At 49.5% G+C, this 20,650-nt stretch overlaps 1 protein-coding gene across 4 annotated transcripts in view; it reads right to left on the reverse strand.

Annotated features, from left to right (window-relative positions):
* The window catches only part of MGAT5 (alpha-1,6-mannosylglycoprotein 6-beta-N-acetylglucosaminyltransferase), a 383,255-nt gene that overhangs the window by 197,955 nt on the left and 164,650 nt on the right, over positions 1 to 20,650 (reverse strand). For all 4 annotated transcript variants that reach the window (XM_079783063.1, XM_079783061.1, XM_079783064.1 and 1 more), the window contains one exon: positions 13,090 to 13,254. In XM_079783063.1, coding sequence (XP_079639189.1) covers positions 13,090 to 13,254 — 165 coding nt within the window. The remainder of the gene's footprint in view (positions 1 to 13,089; positions 13,255 to 20,650) is intronic.

The following is a 20,650-nucleotide window of genomic DNA, read 5'->3' on the forward strand; positions in this document are numbered from 1 at the left end:
TATTGAATCAATACCATATGCAAGCTGATAACACAACTGTATATGCTGCCTCATTAAGCCAAATTAGAGCAAGTGGGACCTGTCGCCTTCTGATGACAACAAACAAGTCTAACTTCAGTGTGTCCCTATCTCCAATCCACAGAACAACCTGTGTAGAGGCATTTTCATAAATGACAGCAGATTCTTCCCAAGTTCCCAGGCCAGTTTCCAGTGCACGTTCCCAAAGGACTCTGTTCTTTCCGCTGTTTCCCTTCAAACTGCTGAGGAGGAGCAGCAATCCCCACAGGGAAATGAAAAAGGCATGCACTCCTTGAAGGGTCAGTAATTAGTCCAAAGGCATTAAGACTGGTGGGTCCTGGCCTCTTCTGCAAGACCTATTCATTCAGAGCAACCTCTGATATAGTGTAGCTGATTAGAATGTTCTAAAATCTTACTTACATTTTTATAATTAGCCACTAAGAAGTTACAGAAGAAATGATCTTATTGTGGAATATCAGTTTTTAGAAAGCATGGTAAAGCAAAAGCATTCTCTTCGTGAACAATAGAAGTCAGCAGCCACAGCAGGCCAAGGGCAGACCTGCCAATCGAAAGCTGAGTGTGTGGCCGTCACTGTGGAGTTGAGAGTTCCAAGAGAGGGGCTGGCCTGGCGTGTGGGCAGGAAGGTGCAGTGCACGCCACTCCAAAATCACAGACTGAGAACCAGTTTACCAGGCTCCCAGCTGGATGTTGGGTTTAAAAGGAAAATGTAGCATATTTAACCCAAGCCTTTGAATAGCTTACAGCTGAGCTGTGGATACAGGCAAATTCCAAAAATGTACTTAGCAGTTGTGGGAACACAAAGCAAGGCCATCAGAAACCTCTGGGGTGGGAGGGGTGTCAGGAAGGCTTCTTAGGGGAGATGGTGCTTCAGATGAGTCTTGACAAGGATGGTAAGTGTTAGCCATAAAATTGGAAGGGCTTTTCAGGCTGTGCACAAAACCACGTAAATGTATAAGGGCGTATATAAACAGCCTGCTGTGGGCTCCGCTAGCTCCTAGCAGCATTTAAGGCGGGGGGTTGGGGGGGGCGGTAGCAGAAAGGTTAGCATTCCAGAGGCTCTGCCCTCCGTGCCCTCAAAGAAAGAAAAGGTAGAGTCAGGCTGACAACGCTGGAAATCCAAACCATGACAAGGGTCTCTAATGGTCATAACTATTTCATCTGCTAGCCTGGAATCTCTTTAGGAACTCTCCTAGGCTCAGGGATAAACTATGTGAATCATACTCAGGTCACTGGCACAGTGACTGGATCATGGATAGGCATATATCCCCAGCCAACCCAATCAGAACCCGCCCCAAGAATGCTGCCAGAAACCTTTGACCTCGTGGGGCCATTTCCACCACCTCCGTGAGATGGCCTACAATGAAGCCCACAGAGAAGGCAGGACAGTGTCCATGTTTGGATGCAGCGGTGCTGCACTCAGAATCCTCTTCTGAGCCTTCCAATGACATGAGCCCCAAATTCTCTTTCTGTTTAAGCCAGTATGACCTAGGTCAGTGATGGCGAACCTATGACACGCGTGTCAGCACTGACATGCGTAGCCATTTCTGATGACATGCGGCCGCTGAGGCGGCCGCATGCTGAGGATGAAACATTTGCTGCTCCTGAGGATGAAACATTTGCGAAATAATGTTTTTTCCTCAAAGTGACACACTACCCGAGTTATGCTCAGTTTTTTGGCGAAGTTTGACACACCAAGCTCAAAAGGTTGCCCATCACTGACCTAGGTTTTTGCCTCTTGCAACCAAGAGTACTGACAAATGCATGGATTTCCTGCGAAACCTCTAGTATTGATAATAAAGATCTCTAAATATTGACAGAAAAGGTCAATTTGGGAATTTTTTCAAGTTTAAAGCGCTCAAATAAAATGATATGAAATATTTTCTAATTTATGAAACACAAATACTAGTTAATTGTTTTCACTATTAGTGATAATATTCTAATAACTAGTGAAGGCAATTTTTTATGTTTAGATCATTATTTCAAATGTGTAGCTTTTAAACTGTAATTAACAAATGCTCATGTAGTACTAACTCTGTTCCAGGCTCCTTTCTCAATTATTCATGCATCTCATTAATCCTTATAACAACAACCCCATAAAATGGGAACTACTATTATCTCCCCAATTTTACAGATGAGGAAACAGCCTTAGAAAGGTTCAAAAACATGCCCAAGGTAATACAGGCAGAAAGTGGTGGAGCCGGGATTTGAACCACGGCAGCCTGGCTACACAAATATGTTCTTTCCTTGACCCTCATGTCCTGAACACTGGGAGCCAATGGTTCCATTTGCCTTTAAACTGTTACTCCTAACCACAGGGCTTGCAGCAAAGCATTTATACTCCCTAAATCCACATTAAAAAATGACTGCTGTCTTCACACAGTCCTGTCTCTTTGCTGGCTTATTCCCTCAATACAGTTATCCTTGAAACAGTGTCCTTGGGAATCCTTAGGACACCTCCTCCCTTTCCTTTTCCTATGGCCTACCAGTGTTCACCAGTGTCCCATCATGTCAGCTCCACCCTGACATGGTCTTGAATCTGCCCCTCTTCCCTGGGCCTCACGTCCAATTTCAGGCCTTCTTTTACCCGAGCCAACTAAACCCTTTCTCACCTGGCTTCCAGCATGACCCCCTTCAAAGGCATTCCACTTCCACATGGCCATTGAGTTTTCTCTGAAAATACAGATCTCATCAACCACGTTCCTGCTTTAAACCCTTATCAGCTGTCACTGCCTACAGAACAAAATAGAAACTCCTCAGTAGTTCACACTGAAACTCCTCACAAACCCCAACCTGTCTTTCCAGTCTCATCTCCTTTGGCACTGCTCTGGATATGCTGCTGTACAGGGCATGCCATGCAGTCATGCAGACCTCTGGGACCCTGTCTTATTTTCCTTAACTTACTTAATTTACTTTCTCATATCTGGATAATTCTACAATTTGCTTAAAATAACAGAATGTAATTTCTTCTAAAACAGTCTTATAATTTAAATCCACTCTCTCAGACTATTTTACCATCATTATTCTGAATTAGTGGCTCTTTTTTGAAAATAATTACCTTCTACTAGTATATAAGCTGGCATAAAATACAGATTGCCAACATTTTACTAATTTGGGTCTAGGAAAAGAGTTTCTTAAGGTCAGGATCCCAAAATAGTCTGGGAGTTTATAAAATCTCTCACTTAGGGGTCTGGAAGATCAGTTGCAGAGCTAAAAGTGGAAGGCGCTGGGGACTTGCAAACAGCCTTGCAAGGAAGAGGGGAGGAGATCTTAGGTCTCAGCAGGCCTATCGGGAAACCTCTATGTCTCAGGCCTTTTTCTGCGCTGATCTTAAGTGGTAATACCAGATTCCAACAATAGCTTATAGATCAGGTTTTCTCAGCTGCAGCACAACTGACACGGGGGCTAGATAATTCTCTGTTGTGGAGCTGGCTGGCCTGTGCACTGCACGTAGGATGTTTAGCAGCATCTCTGGCCTCTATTTACCAAATGTCAATAGTATCTCCTCAGTTGTGGCAACCAAAAATATCTCCGGTCATTGCCAAGTGTTGCCTGAGGGGCAAAGTCATTTTTCAGTGCAATAAGTACACAGGCTCAAAGGACAGCATCACTTCTCCTGAACTGCATTTCCCCCTCTTCCTCCTCCTGCCTTTCTCCTCCTTTTTCATAAAAACCAAAATGCCCTTGACCACCCGAGGTGAAAACCACACCAAGGACATACATTTTTTGGTGAAATTGCAAAAGAATTGTTTCTGACAAGTAGCAAGGTATTTATTGCTGCCCTTGTAAAGAATGAAATAGAAAGTGACAGGTAGATAGGAAGAACACATTTGTTTCTTGCTCTGATCAATAAGAAAGCACCCTAAAATCTTGCCTCTCTTCTGTCTCTCGCCAGCATTTGGGGTGCCACTGGCTGGCCAATACCTGATCCTGGGCGAGCCACCTGCTGAGCCACTGGGGGGGGGGGGGGACTCTGCAGGTGCTACTTCAACACAACTGGAAATGTGGGTACACAAACAAGGAAGTCACACAGGTGCAACTTAATTTCAAGGCCCATTAGCAGCACAAAGGGAGGGATGTACTTCCAAATGCAAGCCCTGGAACACAGCGGGGACTTTTTCATTTTCAATCTCCACATGGTAAGAATAATAATTATGGTTCTTTTTATTGAGAAGAGCATTCAAGTTCAAATACACTACACTTCAAACTCAAACACTAGAATATATTATATGTTGCAACTGATGTTTGCGAAATGCAAACATTCAATTTGGACTAAGTATCAGAAAATGGCCATTTGAATTGTGCCTGCACCTTCGATTTTGTGATTGTGTTTCCCAACTGACCATGCAATTGTAAGCAGTCATAACACAAAGGGGAGCTAGCATTATGTTGTGCCTTTTAGAGAACCATCAGCGCTGGCCTGTAATTCAGCTGAAGTTGAAGGACAACAACTGGGTTTTGAGAGTAAATAAATGAACCCATGCACACACCACACACCCATGCTCCCCGCCCCCTGCCCCACACAATACAGAGCTCTGAAATGTGTGCCCAGTCCCCAAACCATTCCAGTCTAGATTGCAACTGTCAAATCCTCTGAAGCTCTACCATGCAGAATCACCTATGGGAAGGAAGCTTAGTCATGCCAGACAAAACCAGAGTCCTGCTGTTAGGTGGTGTCTGCTGAGGTCTGAGAAAGGGAAATGAGAGACCAAGTCCCACTTCCAAGCAAATCCCCTTGAGTAAAATGGAGAAGAGAAACTAAAAAAAAAAAAAAAAAAAAAGCCTCTTGCAGCAGTGAAACCAAATGCTCTCCCCCTACAGCATAAGCCGAACCACGTGGGCAGGATTGACTGAACACCTTCAATAGGACGGCTTTGAACAAGATACTATGGGCGAAACAAAGATAAACGTGGGCACTGTCAGTCCTTAGACAGCAAGCATTTTCAGTATCACACATCTGTACCTTTTACCTCCCCCATATTAGGATGTGGCAAAGAACCTCAGACCCAATCCTGTCTGCTCTGCTTCATAATCTAAGATCACCATTCTGGATAAAAGCAGAATTGATCTTTCCCGAAAACCAAAGGTGTTATTCTGAAAGGAGATAATTTTGACAAAGGCACATGCAAGTCCTTTCAGGGAGAAAACCTGGAGAAATGGTGAGTAGTTGAAGGGTGGAGATTTTAAAAAAATCTGTGGTTTTTTTTTTCATTTCTTTGATCCACCTTCCTCTTCAATAAGATAAACAGAGTTCAAAATGCAGTTCAATATGATTCTTGATTTTAGTAAAGTCCATTTCCAACTAATTTCTCTAAAGGGAATGATTCACTTTCACATAATAAAATAGCACAAGAGTGATAAATTTGGGAAAAAAAGCCATTTTGGGTAAAAGCCACATGAAACACAACTAAACAGAAAAAGGAAAGGGGACACATGCACATATACACTAATGTCCCCTAAAAAGAAAATAAATTTAAGAAGCCCTTCTTCAATTACTATGATACCCAATTTAGAGGCAGTTTATAGCCAACCAGAAGCTATATCAGCAAGCAATCAGACACAACAGTAAGCAATCAGAAACATCATGAGCAGCACGACAGCAGAGTAAGCAGTAAAGGCGCACCAGAGAGAGCGTTTCTGAGCAATTACCACATGTCTTAATGCAGAAAGGGAGAACGAATAACTTCACACCCTAGGACTGGAACCCTATAAAGATGAACTCTCACAGCTCAAGAGCTATTATTCCTGCTATGACAAGAGGGGTGTGAGGACCACCTGTGTGGCTGTGGATCACACAGAAGGCACAAAAGCAATGGGGGATTGATAATGAACTAGGATTATGAACTTAAGTCCTTATTCTTCTTTTTCATACCCTAATCCATAGACATGACAAGTAAACATATGTTGGTTATTTGAAAAGATATTTATTTCTGGAGGAAATAAAGGAAAGTTCCTTTATTCTTTATTTCACATCTATGTCCACTGTGGCCAAGGCAGAGCCTAGGGAAGGGATGCATTTGCGCACACACACAGGCAGAGGGGCGAGCTTCTTCTTTTTTAAAAAAATACATAGGTCAATCAAGGAATAGACACCCAGACCAAAAAAAAAAAAAAAAATCCTTATTAAACAGGCTGTACTGTCAGCTCTTTAGAAACCTCAAAGCAAACGATAGCACATTTCCCCAGACTCATCCATTTGCAATGATTTACAAAGAGAAGCAAGAGATACAGCACACACTCTGTCTTCTCTCTGTGGCACTAGGCGGCCTTATGCTGAGCTCAGAGGATTCCAGTACCAAAGGTCCCCTCTCCCAAATACTTAACTCACTGAAGCCTGTGAAACCACTTACTTCTCAGAGATGCTGAGAAGATTATACTTAATACTAGAGGCCTGGTGAATGAAAATTCATGCACTGGAAGGGGGGTCCCTCAGCCCGGCCTAGCCCTCTCACAGTCCAAGAGCCCTCAGGGGCGGGAGGCGACCCAGCGATCAGGGGAAGGCGAGCAGTAAGGAGCAGCACAAGCCTTGGCCGGCCCTAGTTACCTGAACCTGGGGCGGCCCTGGGTGGCTGAGCAGCCACCATCTGCATCTGAGGCTTACCTGTGCCTTGGGCTGGCCCTGGGCAGCCAGGCAGCCGCCATCTGAGGCTTGCCTGCGCCTTAGGCATCAGCTGAGAAGCCACCATCCAAGGCTTGCCTGCACCTCAGGCCAGCCCTGGGCAGCTGGGCAGCCATCATCCGAGGCTTGCCTGCGCCTCGGGCCGGCCCTAGGCAGCTAGGGGACTGAGGGGACTGGGGGAATCTGGAGGCAGGCACGTGGCTGTGGGCACTGCCATCTTTGAGGGTGAAGCAGTTAATTAGCATATTCCCTCCTTATTGGCTGTGGGTGTCGCCATATTTGAGGGTGGGACAGTCAATTAGCATATTCTCTCCTTATTGGCAGTGGGCACTGCCATCTTTGAGGGCAGGCAGTCAATTAGTATATCTCCTCCTTATTTGCTGTGGGCGCCGCCATCTTTTGTGATGGCATGAGGGTTAATTAGCATATTCCCTCTTTATTAGATAGAACTAGAGGCACGGTGCATGAAATTCATGCTCTGGGGGTTGGGGGGGGGGTCCCTCAGCCCGGCCAGTGCCCTCTTGCATCCCTCTCACAATCTGGGATCCCTCGCTCCTTACTGCCTGCCTGCTCACAACTTACCGCTTGGCTCGCTACTCCTTAGTGCTTCTGTGGAGGTGGGAGAGGCTCCCGCCACCGATGCTGCACTCACCAGCTGTGAGCCGGTTTCTGGATGAGCGGCCGTGCCCCCGTGGGAGTGCACTGACCACCAGGGGGCAGCTCCTGCATTGAGTGTCTGCCCCTGGTGGTCAAAGTGTGCATCATAGCGACCGGTCGTTCTGGTCGTTCTCCATAATGGTAGCTTAGGCTGTTATTATATAAACTAGAGGCCCGGTGCACGAAATTCGTGCACGGAGGGGGGTTGTCCCTCAGCCCAGCCTGTACCCTCTCCAATATGGGACCCCTCAAGGGATGTCCGACTGCCCGTTTAGGCCCGATGGGATCGGGCCTAAACGGGCAGTCGAACATCCCTCTCACAATCCAGGACTGCTGGCTCCCAACTGCTTGCCTGCCTGCCTTCCTGATTGCCCCTAACCACTCTGCTGCCAGCCTGTTTGCCCCCAACTTCCCTCCTCTGCCGGCCTGGTCACCCCTAACTGCCCTCTCCTGCAGGGTTGATCACCTCCAACTGCCCTCCCTTGCAGGCCTAGTCCTTCTCAACTGCCCTCCCTTGCAGGCTGGGTGCCTCCCAACTGCCCTCTCCTTCTGGCCATCTTGTGGTGGCCATCTTGTGTCCACATGGGGGCAGGATCTTTGACCACATGGGGGCAGCTATATTGTGTGTTGCAGTGATGATCAATCTGTATATTACTCTTTCATTAGATAGGATACCTCCAAAGCACAATGAGTAAGAATCTGAAGGTTTATGTGGCTTCTATTTGGTTTCTAGGACAAAGTTCTTTCCTTTACCCACCACTCACTTCTCTCCTTTTACTCTTGAATGTTAATTTCAACATAATTTTTGTAACACCTCTTGAAAAGGATCCCACCAAGTTTTTGATAGTCCACATGATAAAACTTACAGAATAATACAGCATGAGACTTTCATTCTCTCACTAACTTCTTCATATAACTGTAATTCCTCAGCCTCTAAAGAATGAAAAAGGAAAATAAAAGTGCCTTCTCTCATTCCAAGGCCTTTCTCAGTCAGGCAACCACAAAAAGAAAGAATGAGCCTACAATTCATGTCATGAAATCTCTATCAGGCATAATTCAAATCAAATCCCATCATGCAAAGTCTGGGATACTTAAAATGTATAAGAGAACAGTGGTGACCTGGGGGAGAACTTATGAAACCTTGTCTCCTGCTTTTGCTGACTATTCTTTTCCTTATGCTAGACTCCAAGTCCCTATCGGGGACTTGGTCAGGCGGCTGTGGGTGCTAACCCACGCCACCTGGATCCATGATCCGGTACCTGGGCAGGCCTCTGCCGGTGCTAACCCATGACGCCTGCCATGGTCTGTGATCCATGATCGTGGACCTGGGCAGCCTGCTGCAGGCTTTAACCCACGCTGCCTGCCCTGCTCTGAGATCGGTGATCACGGACCTAGGCAGCCGGCTGTGGGCTTTAACCCACGCTGCCTGACCTGGTCCATGATCCCTGATAGGGGCTTTAAATCAGCTGCCACTGGCAATGGCTGACTCGAAGCCCTTATCCAGGACCTGGTCAGGCGGCTGTGGGCGCTAACCCAAGCTGCCTGCCCTCGTCCGAGATCGGTGATGGCGGACCTGGGCAGGCAGCTACGGGCGCTAACCCTCGCCGCCTTCCCTGGTCCGTGATCCCTCATCATGGACCTGGGCAGGCGGCTGCAGGCCTTAACCCACGCTGCCTGCCCAGCTCTGAGATCAGTGATGGACCTGGGCAGGCAGCTGTCCTGGTCCGTGATCTGTGATCGTGGACCTGGGCAGCCGGCTGCCGGCCTTAACCCACGCCGCCTGCCCTGGTCCGCGATCGGTGATGGCGGACCTGGGCAGGCGGCAGCGGGCGTGAACCCACGCCGCCTGCCCAGGTCCGCGATCGGGGATGGCGGACCTGGGCAGGCGGCTGCCGGCCTTAACCCACGCCGCCTGCCCAGGTCCGCGATCGGGGATGGCGGACCTGGGCAGGCGGCAGCGGGCGTGAACCCACGCCGCCTGCCCTGGTCCGCGATCGGGGATGGCGGACCTGGGCAGGCGGCTGCCGGCCTTAACCCACGCCGCCTGCCCTGGTCCGCGATCGGTGATGGCGGACCTGGGCAGGCGGCAGCGGGCGTGAACCCACGCCGCCTGCCCAGGTCCGTGATTGGTGATGGCGGACCTGGGCAGGCGGCTGCCGGCCTTAACCCACGCCGCCTGCCCTGGTCCACCATCATGGCTTGGATCTCACTGACATGGGTGCTGCCCTTTCCCCCCGCCATCTTTGCTGGTTTAACGTGTATATTTGCTCCTGGTTGGCCGGTGGGCGTGGCCGGTGGGCGTGGCTTATGGGTGTAGCGAAGGTGCGGTCAATTTGCATATTACTGTTTTATTAGATAGGACTAGTGGCCCGGTGCACGAAATTTGTGCACGGGGGGGGGGGGGGGGGTTCCCTCAGCCCAGCCTGCACCCTCTCCAATCGGACATCCCTCCCGCAATCTGGGACCATTGGCTCCTAACCACTCACCTGCCTGCCTGCCTAATCACCCCTAACTGCCTCTGCCTGCCTGCCTGATTGCCCCTAACTGCCCTCCCCTGCCGGCCGATCTCCCCTAACTGCTTCTGCCAGCCTGATTGCCCCTAATTACCCTCCCCTGCTGGCCTGATCTCGCCCCCAACTGTCCTCCCCTGCAGGCCTGATCTCACCCCCAAGTGCTCTCCCCTGCCAGCCTGATCACCCCTAACTGCCTCTGCCTCTGCCTCGGCCCCCACCACCATGGCTTTGTCCGGAAGGAAGTCGGACATCCAGAAGATGACCAGTCGACCTGGTCTAATTAGCATATTACCCTTTTATTAGTATAGATAAATTATATAGGATAGGCTTGCTTAAATGGGGGGAGGGGAACCTTTTTCAGCAGGAGGAGATGCTCTTGGCAGACAAAAATACATAATCCCTATATCTGGACTGATAGCCAGCCATATGCACTATACTGCCAAACCGGTCATTAAAAAATTGAACCGCTTTCTTACACCTTACACCAAACAGCTATTGCCCTTAAAACCCCTCCTCAGCCCCCATCTTAGGTTCTGCCTTTGCAGTTCACCCAGATTAGGTTCTGATTGGTTGATTTCTATACCAGTCAGCATCAAAAGCTCCGCCTCCTAGGCAGCCATTGGCTCCTCGCAGTTCACCCAGATTTGTTTCTGATTGGTCAGTTTCTATGCCAGTCAATATGTCACCGGGCCTATCTCCGGGCCTGATAGGAGAGGTGGGGCTCATCAGCAGCTGCCACAGAGGCTTCGGATCAGACCATGCTTCCCTCTCTGGGCCTCTCTCGGGGCCTGATCCACAGCCTCCTCAGCAGTCAGTGCTGGGTTGCCGCACCTGCAGCGGGGCAGTCAGTGCTAGATCGCTGTGGTGACCCAGCACTGAATGCAGGACTGACTTCCGCGGCACCGACCCAGCACTGACTGCCACAGGGGCTGCAGATCAGACCCTGCTTCTCTCTCTGGGCCTTATCCGCAGCCCCCTCGGCAGTCAGTGCTGGGTCGCTGCAATGCCCGAAGCATGGCAGTCAGTGTTGTGTGGCCACAGCGACCCAGCACTGACTGCAGGACTGACTTCCGGTGTTCCGTCATCCGTTTGGTCGTTTTGGACGTTATGGACCCTGGCTCTTTAAATATATATATTTTGGCTCCAAGAGCCAGGAACAATAACTGGTATTAGTGGGTGGTTGCTCCATGTTAGTTTCCTCTCTTTCCTTCCAAGTTTCTTTCTGAGTCACAGCCCATTTCTAGTCTGTTTCTCCTCCATGAGGCCCCAATATCTCAATTTTACCTGCCTTTAAAACTTACCTTCCTGTGAGAAGCCTTCCAAACTGACCCCCACTTACAGTAACCACAGTTTGTGTTATTTTATGCCTGAGTATTATTTTCCTAATTGCCCAGTAAAAATCTTAAAGGTATCGACACACACACACACACACACACACACACACACACACACACACAAAGGAGCTAGAATGAAGTTATTAAAGGCATAACTAAATTTTCTCCCATTTTCCCCAAAGGAAAAAAACTCTTTGGTTCTTTAAATGTTAATAAAAACAGGGGACCGGTGGTATTGCTAAAGGAGCCCCCCACAGAGCCAATGGCTTAGGGACTATGCTCGAGAGATAGCTGATAACTGAGTAAACTAGCTCAATACTCAGGGCAGGGAAGAAGTAGCCACCAACTCCTTCCCATGTCACTGCTGGAGGTCTACCCACCATTCTCTACTCTGGGGCTGGGGCCCAGAAGAAGTCTCTCTGAGAGCCTGCCTCAAAAACAGGACCGCCAGAGGCAGCAAGATCCCTGATCAGGAGAGAGAATGACAGCAGACATGTATACACAGTTCCTGCAGACAGAGGCAGTGGGAGGCAGCAGTCAACGGCAGCACACCCCACCCTGCCCACCTCCAGAACTGTGGGAAGGTAGAGCTGCCATGAAATCAGATGGAAGCTTTCCTATAGCCTTTCCTAATGGGGAGGGGATGGAGGAATGGAGCCTGGAGAGGCATGGGTGCTGTTTATTAATAAGCAGCTCAACACAGTGGGAGGTTTTCTTGTCTAATTACAGAAGCTGTTGGAAACTGCAGGGAAGATAGGATTTATGGCCTAGATGACACTGCCTCTGTGTTGTAATTAAAAGTTATTTTTAATACCTCTGTTTGGTTGGATACTTTGGATTATTAGAAATAAAGTCTGCAATTTAAAACTTGTGAAAGGGCAAAGAACATAACAAACAGGTAATACAACAACCTTGTACAATGTGAAACAATTAAATGTTTTGACACTGGAGGTGGGAAAGAAAAGGAATCTCTCCCAATTAAGCCTGGGAATTTCTATAAGGGGAAGTGAGAAACAAGCCAACGAGTGTGCTAAACTGATTTTCAAAAGTAGCCCAGCTACTTATTTTATCCGCTAACTAGGGTTTGGATACCACCCACCAGGAGTAGTGAATGGGTATTCACACCATTCACCCAAAGCACCTGATGTTAACCTTCCAGCTCCTTTCTTTGTTCCTAGTCCCTAGGAAAGGATGGTGTCACCCTAACAAGAGCAAATCCTGGCTCAACCACAGAGCCCCAGAGGCCAACCCCAGGGCAGCAATAGGGGTCCAACATGAGCTACGGACAATACAGGCTGGGTTTGATTTGAATTTTGTGGTTAACCCACTTCTCTTCTCTCATGCAAGATTCCAGTCTCAAGAAGGGGCCAGACACAATGAACCCCAGTGGGAACTGCACGGTGGCATCCATGAGTGGCTACAGAATCAGCCCAAGATCAGGTAGGCGCCATTACGGTATTTTCTACATCCATTTTCCAGAATTTATTTCTCCATATGCACACCAGAGGCATTTTCTACAATGGTGGCTCTTCTTTAACAACAAGGAGGAGGGAATCTATCATATGTAATAGACTTTTGAAATTGTCTGATGAAAATGGGGAGGAGGAAGGCCCTCTAACTGGCACGTGCTTCCCAGATAACCTCTACATTTCATTTATCCATGATATGAATCTTTTCATTAAAAGTGAATTCTAGGAGCTTATTATGTGAAATATGTCATAGGAACCTCCAGACATCACACATTATGATGAGACTATAAAAGCATTTTAACATCTGTTATTCAAAAATAAATTTAAACTCAGCTTTACAAGGGCCATACCAAGTTTATGGGATTTATCTTATATGGAAAAGAACCACTGTGCTTCTTTATTCTTTTCCCAGTTCAAATCAAGGTCTGACCCATGCCAGGATATAGAATCGCCCTTCTTACCTGCCACATTAATTTTCTCAAGTGCTACCAAGCTGGGAACAGCTGTGGTGGAGTTGGTTGAATTTGTTCCTGTGCCATTGATGACAAGGGTGTCCACCTTTGACTCTAACTTGCCAATGCGCTGCAAAATATTATCCAACAACACAGCGAGAGTTTTCTTCAGATCTGTAAAATAAAATGCACAGTTTAAAAATTCTTTGGTCACTACATAGATGCTCAGCACCTGCTCTCTCTTCCTCTCTCTGACATTAAGAAGGAAAAGTGGCCTGGCCAGTGTTGCTCAGTGGATAGAGCGTTGGCCCTTGGACTGAAGGGTCCCAGGTTCAATTTCGGTCAAGGGCATGTACCTCGGTTGAGGCTAATCCCTGGGCCTGGTTGGGGCATGTGTGAAAGGCAACCAATTGATGTATCTCTCTCATATCTATGTATGTGTGTGTGTCTCTCTCCCTCTCTTCCCCTCTCTAAAAATCAATGGAAAAATATCAAGTGAGGATTAACAAAAAAGAAAAGAAGTGGCAGAGTCAAACACTACTGCCCAAGGCCTGTCCTACCATACCGTATCTTAAAGATGACAGGGCCGTCTTCAAGTGTCCAGAAAGCACAAAACAACGTAGTCTGTTCTGGGACCCAAGTTGGGCAATAAATGACATAAATTCTTTCTAGCCACTGGGCTGATGGAGAAAACTCCTTATTAGCATTCTACCAAAGCACTCTGTGAAATTCCTCCTCCTTATAGCACGAATGACTATCCCCAAGGGCAGCCAGGTCCTGAAGTAGTTTTGGATCAAGTTTGGTGTTATTTTAGTGTCCTATACTGCAGTATATCCCAAGTTTTTTGCAGTCTCTCTTTCGGTTGGTTACATATGGTAACAATAAAAGCCACAGTTCCTGGATTTCTAGGCATACAGATTTAAGAAAATACTTCAAGACCAGAGGCATTCACTCATTCAAGAACTATCTATCACACAACTCCTGGGTGCCAGGCACTGCCTTAGATGTTAGGGATATTCCTTCATGGCACTTCCATGTAAGTGCTGACTCCCTTTCTTACACATATGACTGTGGGTAGAGTAGTACACTTCCCTCCAGACATGTCATCCTGGCACATATCAACATTCGGTGAGCTGGTATATGAGGTTTTCCACATACACACAGAGATGAATTTAGCCCTTCTCCTCTGGAAACTCATAATCAAAGAAAGATATGCTGACTTTTACATGTGGAAAAGGCAGAAGGACAACAGAATGCCCACCCATGTGGACAGAATCCAGACTCATTTATGAACTGGGAGTGTGCCAGTGGAACAGGAACAGTGTGGGTGCAGATGTGGTGAAGTCCTGAACGCAGACAAATGGGAAGCTGCTACCTTCCACTATGCTGGGAACAGAGCAAACTCACTCTGAGCAGGTGCTCTGATCTGCCTGGAAAGAAAACACACGCCTGGTTAACTCACCAACACCAGGCATGGCCTACCAGCCTTGGCCCAGAAGCACTCAGGTGGCCCCCCTTCTGCCAGGCCAGCAGAGAAACTCATCAAAACACAGGCACAGATATGCAATTAGTATGGAAGTCTGTGTACTCAGTGGTTCACAGACGACATCACAGGAGCTGACAAAAAACTACAAACAGAAACAGAGCCCCTGCCTTGATTCTGAAAGTCTGGTTGATGTGCTTGGGACCATCTCATCCTCCCCACCTCTCCCAACACCAAACATCAGACTTCTTCACAATGGTAAGATCATAGCAGTCTGTTCGTTCATTAATTCTAACAAATATCTGACCAGGCTTAATTTTTGCCTTTTGCAGTATGTCTATTACCTGCAGGCAATAACCTGTCCATGGCATTAGAGCAATAGGGCCAAAAATTTGATTGTAAGAAAGAAGGGCAGAAGAGAACTAATGTTTTCTGAAGGCCTACCATGTGCCATGCACGTGTGTGTGTGTGTGTGTGTGTGTGTGTGTGTGTGTATATATATATATATATATATATATATATATATATATATATATATATATGAAATCCCATGATATGTCCATATTCTCCATGAGACAGGTATGACTTCATTTTACAGATGGGAAAACTGAGTTTCACAGATATGAAGTAACATGTTTGTGGTTACAGAGATAACTCGGATCTGCCTAATTCCCCGATGCCTCAATGGGACCAGTCGGGAGTCAAGAGCCAAGGTAGAGAAAAAAAAACGAGTGTGAAATTCAGTGTCTTTCATCTTTAGCATAGTGCAAGGGTGGGGAATGTCTGGCCCACAAACCATATGAGGCCCACGAAATCATTTGGTCTGGCCCTGACAAGCATTAGAGGTGAGTTAAGTAAATGTTTGACCAAATACAGCAGGCAAATTTTTAAATTGATAATTGTATATGGCCCACGAATGATGTTATAAATACCCAAATGGCCCTGGGCAGAAAAAAGGTTCCCCACCCCTGGTAGAGTGGTTAAGGGCCCACTCTTTGGAGTCAAACTTCCTAGGTTTGAGTCCTTGCTCTCCACTCCTGTTTCCTTACCTGTAAAAGAATGATAATAATAACCCTGCCTCTTAAAGTAGTTATGAAGGTCTAATGAGGTAACACTTATAAAATACTAAAGGCCCGGTGCATGAAAATTCATGCACTGGAGGGGAGGGCCCTCAGTCTGGCCTGCCCCCTCTCACAGTCTGGGAGCCCTCAGGGGCAGGAGGCAACCTGGCGATCAGGAGAAGGCGACACCCCATCACACCTCTGCTGCTGCCACTGCCGGCAGCGCAAGTTTGGCTGGCCCTGGGTGGCTGGGAGGCTGAGGGGACTGGGGGACTCTGGAGGCAGGCGCGCAGGGCGGGCCCAGCCTTGCTGTGCACCTGCCGCCCCGGCAGGGCTGAGGGGACTGGGCGCCGCCATCTTGTGGCTCTGAGCACCGCCATCTTTGAGGGCGTGACAGTCAATTAGCCTATTCCCTCCTTATTGGCAGCGCCCACTGCCATCTTTGAGAGCGGAGCAGTCAATTAGCATATTACCTCCTTATTGGCTGTGGGCAATGCCATCTTTGAGGACGGAGCAGTCAATTAGCATATTCCCTCCTTAATGGCTGTGGGCACCACCATCTTTGAGGGCTGGGCAGTCAATTACCATATTCCCTCCTTATTGGCTGTGGGTGCCACCATCTTTGTGATGGTGGGAGGGACAATTAACATATTCCCTCTTTATTAGATAGGATTTTAAAACTTCCTGGCAGATAAAAGGCACTACATAAGTGCCTGCTAAATATGTAAATAAAAAATAAAACCATCCTCTGGAATATGCTTCCTGAAGAAACCTCCCCGTGGGTGATGTGAAGCTTTACCACTATCCAGAATCTCAGATGGCTCTCCTCCGGGGCTGCAGTCCCAGTCTGCATGACTCAGTCTGTACCAGGCATGTCATGAGCTGGCACGGCCAGTGGCCGTCAGCCACCAGCTCTGCTCTTATGCTGACCTAAGGCAGGCACGGGTTCTCTAAGGTTCTGAGGACTGCCAGAGACCAGCCACATAGATAAGGGCTGCCGTGCCACGAAGAGATGGCTGAGCCCCAGTACAAGGAGACCACTCCTCAGACAAAAGACATCTAGCTCCTCCATCTCCAGCCTTTTACATGTACTGCCAGCCAGGGAGTCCCTGTGTAAAATGGCATTTAACTATTACCTGCTAGTTCATTTGGGGTAACTCAGGGTTTCATAGCTTCAGCTTTACTGACTGACACTTTGGGCCAGGTCATTCTTTGTTGTGTGGAGCTATCCTGTGATTTGTGGGGTGTTTGGCAGCATCCCTAGGCTCTAGCCATTAAATGATGGTAGCAATACCTCCACTATGACAACCAAAAATGTCTCCAGACATTGCCCAAGTCCCATGGGGAGTAACATTTCCCCCATTTGAGAACCACTGAATTAGGCAAATCCACCCTTTTTTAACCACTGCCTCTCCTTTTGTGGAGACACTAAGAGAGAAGTCTGACTGACGGGTATGGGAACGTGAATGGAAATAGGAAAAGCCACCCACTACACCTGCATCCGCTGATTGCTGTTCAGTGGGGCACCAGAGACATTGCTGCAGATACCACGGGAAGTGCCAAGACGGAGGCCGTCCCTCCTCCTATGAGAGCTGACAACACTCAAGGGCTGGTAACCTTTTATATCATCAAAAGGCAACAGTACTACAGACAGAATCCCTAACCCACAGTTATCAGTGGAGCACATCTGAGGTAGGATATGAAGTTGTCACTTGAGCACTAAGAAGTTATTCTTCCTCAATTCTTAAAATACAGTCAGTCCACCAACAAGTGCGACCTATTTCGTATTGACCTCCCCTAGCAGTCATGGACTCTGACATGGTATACATGAGGGAATTTGTGATGATGAGAAATGTAACCCCAATACTACTAACCACTGGGATCCCTCTGCGACCACCACCACTTACTGAGCTCCTCTGTCAGCTGCACCCCTCAGGAACTAACTCTTGATTCCACCCAGACAGTATGATGAATGTACTATGGTTCCCACTCCCGTTTTATATACGAATAAACCACAACTCAGGGAGAGTAAGTAGTTTGCTCCAGGTGACTGCAGACCCACGGCTCATACCCACAAAACGGATCCAGGTCCAGGCTCCTATCTACCATGCGACACTACCCCTAAAAAGCCACCACGCACCTTCCGGCCGGAAGCAACTCTGACCTGCTGCTCCAGAACACACTCGCCAGGGATTAACCTTTGGGCTTCAGCCACAATACATCACAGCCCTCAACAATTGCTGATGCCACTGTTTTTTAAGCAAATCCAACACTAAAAATAATTTAAAATCTGCCTTTCCATACCTTATGCCTTAAATGAAAATGAAATATAACACTATCAAGAACTTTGGACTCTAGGCATGTCACCAGGGTAAGCATTTTTTCTCTCCCAATATGAAAGGAAAAAAACTTCACTTTCATTTCAAACAGCTATTTGAGTCACTATTTAAGGCAGTCCAACACGAGACAAAAGACACTACCAACAGAACACACCAGGGCCAAGCGGTGCCAACCCCATCTCTGCATCCTCACCAACTGGCACTGAGCCTGGCGCATTACAGTGTTCAGTAAGTGTGTGCATGAATGAATGAACCAACAAGTAAACAAACAATTTTCCCAGAAATGAAGCTATACAAATTATACCTTTCTAGGTGGTGCAATGATTTCTCACCTTTGTATTTTACAGCTAAAACTACAAAAACTGTTAAAAGAGTTTTATTGCAATTTTAAACTGATGCCAGAGGGGTTTTTGTTTGAATTTTAGTCTTCATGATAACCCACTTATCCAGTAAGACTATACACCCAAGAATAATTTCTATAGAGTTTAATAAAGAAATGAGGCCCCTGGAGCCGGGTGAGCCCTGGGCCCCGGGTCCGGGCGAGGCCGCGGGCCCCTGGAGCCGGGTGAGCCCTGGGCCCCGGGTCCGGGCGAGGCCGCGGGCCCCTGGAGCCGGGTGAGCCCTGGGCCCCTGGAGCCGGGTGAGCCCTGGGCCCCTGGAGCCGGGTGAGCCCTGAGCCCCGGGTCCGGGCGAGGCCGCGGGCCCCTGGAGCCGGGTGAGCCCTGGGCCCCGGGTCCGGGCGAGCCCTGGGCCCCGGGTCGGGGCGAGGCCGCGGGCCCCTGGAGCCGGGTGAGCCCTGGGCCCCGGGTCGGGGCGAGGCCGCGGGCCCCTGGAGCCGGGTGAGCCCTGGGCCCCGGGTCGGGGCGAGGCCGCGGGCCCCTGGAGCCGGGTGAGCCCTGGGCCCCGGGTCGGGGCGAGGCCGCGGGCCCCTGGAGCCGGGTGAGCCCTGGGCCCCGGGTCGGGGCGAGGCCGCGGGCCCCTGGAGCCGGGTGAGCCCTGGGCCCCGGGTCGGGGCGAGGCCGCGGGCCCCTGGAGCCGGGTGAGCCCTGGGCCCCGGGTCCGGGCGAGGCCGCGGGCCCCTGGAGCCGGGTGAGCCCTGGGCCCCGGGTCCGGGCGAGGCCGCGGGCCCCTGGAGCCGGGTGAGCCCTGGGCCCCGGGTCCGGGCGAGGCCGCGGGCCCCTGGAGCCGGGTGAGCCCTGGGCCCCGGGTCGGGGCGAGGCCGCGGGCCCCTGGAGCCGGGTGAGCCCTGGGCCCCGGGTCCGGGCGAGGCCGCGGGCCCCTGGAGCCGGGTGAGCCCTGGGCCCCGGGTCCGGGCGAGGCCGCGGGCCCCTGGAGCCGGGTGAGCCCTGGGCCCCGGGTCGGGGCGAGGCCGCGGGCCCCTGGAGCCGGGTGAGCCCTGGGCCCCGGGTCGGGGCGAGGCCGCGGGCCCCTGGAGCCGGGTGAGCCCTGGGCCCCGGGTCGGGGCGAGGCCGCGGGCCCCGGGAGCCGGGTGAGCCCTGGGCCCCGGGTCGGGGCGAGGCCGCGGGCCCCTGGAGCCGGGTGAGCCCTGGGCCCCGGGTCGGGGCGAGGCCGCGGGCCCCTGGAGCCGGGTGAGCCCTGGGCCCCGGGTCGGGGCGAGGCCGCGGGCCCCTGGAGCCGGGTGAGCCCTGGGCCCCGGGTCGGGGCGAGGCCGCGGGCCCCTGGAGCCGGGTGAGCCCTGGGCCCCGGGTCCGGGCGAGGCCGCGGGCCCCTGGATCCGGGTGAGCCCTGGGCCCCGGGTCCGGGCGAGGCCGCGGGCCCCTGGATCCGGGTGAAGCAGTGCCCCTGGGTCCAGCCGAGACCAAACCAGAGGGAGTCGGACCTGCATTACCACCATTTGTCCACCATCCAGAGCTGAGGGGTCAGTGCCGACATGTACTCATAGGGAACCGGTGGACATTGATATTGGGTCTCAAAAGAACTGTTGGTCCAGAAAGAAACTCACTACAGACTGATTCATTTGCCTGTCAGCATAACTATTATTGCTCGTCGCACATTCAATTCTTATAAGTATATCTATAGTGACACATGATTTCGCTCATCTAGGGGAAATGATGAACAACATAGACTGATGAACAAGAACAGAACCAGAAACAAGGAGGCATCGATCGGACTATCGGGCCTCAGAGGGAGGATAGGGGAGGGTGGGGGGAGGGGGGAGAGATCAACCAAAGGTCTTGTGTGCATGCATATGAGCCTAACCAATGCTTAAGTTCAACAGAGGGTTGGGGCATCCAAGGGGAGGGGTGTGGGATGGGAATGGGGGGATGAGGACAAATATGTGACACCTTAATCAATAAAGAAATTAAAAAAAAAAAAAAAAAAGAAAAAAAAAAAAAGAAATGAGGATGAAAATATTCCTCCTAATTTCTGTATGGTACTTTTTATATTTATCACTATGTTTTACAGTTATTATAACAGTAAAATGTGTCCTCAGCAGGATTACAATTTTCAATTGCTGACAAGCTTTTAAAATTTTGTTTGTTTCAAAGCCTTAGCAATAAAAATTTAATCCCAACATTACTAACAAAATACTGTCTTTCTAAAAATTACTGTACATGACAAAGATGAGATCAAAGTAGTTGAAAAACATTGAAAATGTCCCTCTCAGTAAAGTGAGCTTTGTTTTCTATTCTGCTCCAAAGGGTGGGATGAACACTACCTCAGAA

The sequence above is a fragment of the Cnephaeus nilssonii genome (assembly GCF_951640355.1).
Source record: "Cnephaeus nilssonii genome assembly, chromosome: 10".
Taxonomy (NCBI): Eukaryota; Metazoa; Chordata; class Mammalia; order Chiroptera; family Vespertilionidae; genus Cnephaeus; species Cnephaeus nilssonii.